The sequence below is a fragment of the Arachis ipaensis genome, chromosome B01 (assembly GCF_000816755.2).
Source record: "Arachis ipaensis cultivar K30076 chromosome B01, Araip1.1, whole genome shotgun sequence".
NCBI lineage: Eukaryota > Viridiplantae > Streptophyta > Magnoliopsida > Fabales > Fabaceae > Arachis > Arachis ipaensis.
In genome coordinates, this window is record NC_029785.2 from 55,632,763 (window position 1) to 55,637,359 (window position 4,597).

At 40.9% G+C, this 4,597-nt stretch overlaps 1 protein-coding gene across 1 annotated transcript in view; it reads left to right on the forward strand.

Annotated features, from left to right (window-relative positions):
* The window catches only part of LOC110266003, a gene marked incomplete at its 5' end in the record, with an annotated part of 14,026 nt that continues 10,460 nt past the window's right edge, over window positions 1,032-4,597 (forward strand). The window contains 2 exons of the mRNA XM_021109655.1: window positions 1,032-1,166; window positions 1,362-1,828. Of these exons, the coding sequence (XP_020965314.1) occupies window positions 1,032-1,166; window positions 1,362-1,828 (602 nt within the window). The remainder of the gene's footprint in view (window positions 1,167-1,361; window positions 1,829-4,597) is intronic.

Genomic DNA, 4,597 nt, shown 5'->3' on the forward strand with positions numbered 1-4,597 from the left:
AAGAGGACGAGCTACTCAAGGTGCTTCGGGAGCATAAGGATGCCATTGGATGGACCCTTGCTGACTTGAAGGGAATCAGTTCAGCCATATACATGCATAAAATACTGTTGGAAGATGATGCTAAGCCATCCATTCAATCCCAAAGAAGGCTGAACCCAGTCATGAAGGAAGTGGTATGGAAAGAGGTTATGAAGCTTTGGCAAGGAGGGGTCATATACCCAATTTCAAACAGCCCTTGGGTTAGCCCCATACATGTTGTGCCCAAGAAAGGAGGAATCACTGTGGTTATCAATGAGAAGAACGAACTCATACCTACAAGGACCGTCACAGGATGGCGGATGTGCATAGACTACAGAAAACTCAATGAGGCTACACGAAAAGACCATTTTCCCCTTCCATTCATGGATCAGATGTTGGAAAGACTTGCAGGGCACGCATATTATTGTTTTCTCGACGGTTATTCAGGATATAACCAAATAGTGGTTGATCCCAGAGACCAAGAGAAAACCTCATTTACTTGTCCATATGGAGTGTTTGCCTATAGACGCATGCCATTTGGGCTATGTAATGCACCTGCAACTTTCCAACGCTGCATGCTTTCTATCTTTTCAGATATGATAGAAAAATTTATTAAAGTTTTTATGGATGATTTCTCGGTATTCGTAGATTCCTTTCCTAGTTGCCTACATCACCTCGCCTTGGTATTAAAAAGATGTCAAGAGACCAATTTGGTCTTGAACTGGGAAAAATGCCACTTCATGGTGACAGGGGGAATAGTCCTTGGTCACAAGGTCTCTCACCAAGGCATTGAGGTTGATAGAGCTAAAGTAGAACTTTTTGAAAAACTACCCCCACCCAGTGATGTCAAGGCAATTAGGAGTTTTTTAGGGCATGCTGGTTTTTACAGAAGGTTCATTAAAGATTTTTCAAAGATAGCCAAGCCCTTAAGCAATCTTCTTGTATCTGATACACCATTTATCTTTGATGAAACATGCATGCTAGCATTTGCACATTTGAAAATGAGGTTATCCTCTGCTCCTATCATTTCCCCACCTGATTGGAACCTACCATTTGAATTGATGTGTGATGCATCTGATTTTGCAGTTGGGGCAGTGTTAGGACAAAGGAAAGATAACTTAGTTCGTGTGATATATTATGCTAGCAAAGTCCTTAATGAAACTCAAAGAAATTATACCACTATTGAAAAGGAGTTGCTAGCAATAGTTTTTGCATTTGACAAATTTAGATTATACCTCATTGGTGCTAAAGTGATTGTCTTTACAGATCACACAGCACTTAAATATTTGTTTGCCAAGCAAGAATCAAAGCCAAGACTAATAAGGTGGATCTTACTGTTGCAGGAATTTGATATTGAAATCAGAGACAAGAAAGGAGTGGAGAACAAGGTGGCAGATCACCTATCCAGAATCTCTCATGATCAAGGTGGAAGAAATGATACAAATGTGAACGAGCTCTTCCCTGATGAGCAGTTGATGACAGTTCACAAAGTACCATGGTTTGCAGATATTGCAAATTTCAAGGCAACTGGGGCATTACCCCTAGGGATCAATAAACATCAAAAAAGGAAGCTCATGAATGATGCAAAATACTTTGTTTGGGACGAGCCATATCTCTTCAAGAAATGTTCAGATGGAATCCTTAGAAGATGTGTTTCGGAAGAAGAAGGAAGAGAAGTCCTGTGGAATTGCCACGGTTCATGTTATGGCGGGCACTTTGGAGGGGACAGAACTGCAGCAAAGGTGTTACAAAGCGGATTCTTTTGGCCCACCCTTTTCAAGGATGCCAAGGAACTAGTAAAAAGCTGCAATGAATGCCAAAGATCTGGAAACCTGCCCCAAAGAAACGCCATGCCACAAAATTTCATCTTGGAACTGGAACTGTTTGATGTGTGGGGAATAGATTTCATGGGACCATTCCCAACCTCATATGCAAACAAGTACATCCTGGTAGCAGTGGATTATTTTTCCAAGTGGGTAAAGGTTATTGCAACCCCAACTAATGATAACAAGGTAGTCATGAACTTCCTCAAGAAGAATATCTTTAGCCGGTTTGGAGTCCCAAGAGCCTTCATCAGTGATGGAGGGAGCCACTTTTGTAACAAACCACTAGAAGCTCTCCTCCTATGATATGGGGTAAAACACAAAGTAGCCACACCTTACCATCCTCAAACAAGTGGGCAAACTAAGATATCCAACAGAGAGCTGAAGAGGATCCTGGAAAAGATGTGGGTGCATCTAGAAAGGATTGGTCGAAGAAGCTGGATGATGCTCATTAGGCATACAGAACAGCATTCAAAACTCCACTTGGAATGTCTCCATATCAACTGGTTTATGGGAAGGCTTGTCATTTACCACTGGAGCTGGAACACAAAGCTCTCTGGGCTATCAAGATACTAAATTTTGACAGCATTGCTGCTGGTGCAAAAAGGATCTTGCAGCTGCAAGAAATGGAGGAATTCAGGTCACAAGCCTATGAAAACACTAAGATGTATAAAGAAAAGGCAAAGAGAAAACATGACATGCATCTTGCGCCCAGGAGTTTCGAAAAGGGGCAGCGAGTACTCCTTTACAATTCTAAATTAAGGCTGTTCCCAGGAAAACTCAAGTCAAGGTGGTCCGGACCTTTCATGGTTACGAAAGTATCACCATATGGCCACATCGAAATCACGGATGAAGGTTCAGAGAGGACTTTTACAGTGAATGGACAAAGACTCAAGCATTATCTGGACAACATGGGGGAAAACCCCAGAGTAAAGTACCATCTCAAGTAATTAAGGACTCGTCGAGCTAGCGACGATAAAAGAGCGCTCTGTTGGGAGGCAACCCAACCTCAGGTAGTTTCACTTTCATCTTTATTTCAATAAAAAATCACAAGTCGTTTCCCCTGTATTGTAAGGAGCTATGTTTGGTGTTCCACACCAGAACAATCCAAGAGTGATGGTGTAATTCTAAGTTTGGTGTTCCACCAAAGGACATTGGTTAGAATTACACTCCACTCCAAAAGAACATTGCTAGCTCCATCCAATCAAGAGAAACCACTTAGATGTAGTTAGACTATAGGTGATCATTCCTTTGTTGACAACAAGATATGGGGTTCTCTGCATATGTGCAATGTTTGCACTGGGCAAGGAACTAAGTTTGGTGTTCACACACCAAATTGAGTTCAAAAAGCACCAGCATACATGCAAGCTAACTATGTCTCAAGTGCTTTGGGAACAAGCAACTTCCAGTAACCTTGCAGGAATCTTATGAGGAAATGGTGCACCTCCACCCAAAGAAGCGAGGCAGCAAAAAACTAGGATGATGACAAAGAGAAAGGGCAACCAGAAATCATCACCCGAAGGTTGTATTGTTACTTAATTCCATTGTACTCAGAATTGTTGAAAGTTGGAAGTCCGAATGCACTTTTGATTTGTAGTTACTCGTAGTTGAACCCTTTTTAAATTCTGTCTTTTAAGTTCTGAATAGGTCTATGTGCACTAGTCTTTATTTCACTGCATCCTTACTTTACTTACTTGCATGCTTGTCCCTTTTAATCAAATGAAGAGAGAATGTTTATGTTTCAAAAGACCAGAGTGGAGTTCACACTATGGAGTACATTCATGAGTTTGTGGTATGATCATAAGTTAGCTAAGTTGGTTCAACCATAAGGTGGGATGACAACTATCTGGCCTGAATACTTTGCTTTGAATATACTCATGAGACTAAGTATATGACAAGATCCTAATAAGAGAAAGAGAAAAGAATATTGAAAGTGGAAAAAAACAAAAGAAAAAGAGTAAGCAATAAGGCTAGGCACCAATGGTTTTGATCTTAAGATATGTGTCTGTGGTGTTCCTGTGTGAGGGATCTACTTGGATGAATAAGCTCTTAGGGGTGCTTTATCACCTTAGTGACATTCAATATTGTCACTAACGTTGGGGATGGCTAAGCATGGCCATGTTAGAAGCCACGTTAACCTAGTTAATGTGGACTCTAACGTGAGACATAGGGGCACCTTAGAACGTTAGTGACAATGTTGAGTGTCACTAACGTTCTCGAAGGATGGCAAGCCCACGTTAAAAAGCCACATTAACTAAGTTAACGTGGGCTCTAACGTGGGAACAAAAGGGGCTTTTCAAAGTTATTGGGAATGTTAAGTCTCAATAACGTGTGCGAAGGACTTAGAGGCAATGTTAGTGGCAACGTTTGTGCCACTAACGTTGAAGTTAACGTGGCTTTTACTTAGGAACGTTAGTAAGAAAGTTGATTGTCACTAACGTTCTCGAACTCATATTTTCACTAAACGTTAACACCCCTAACGTCCTGAGCTAAAGTCTCTGCCCACTTCACATTTTCTCTCTGCAAGTAAAGCCAAGCCCAAATGAAGAAGAGAACTGCTTCAAACTCAAGATCCAATGGCCCAAGACTTGAAGAGCCAACTAGAAGCTGAGAGAAGTAGTATATATAGGAGTAGCTTTGAATTGTTGAAGGAGTTCTGGAAGTTAAAAAAAAGAGAACTACTCTCTGTATTTTACTTTCTCTGCAATTTCTAGTTCTATGATGTATTCTCCATCTTTGTTTTTATTTTCTAGAGA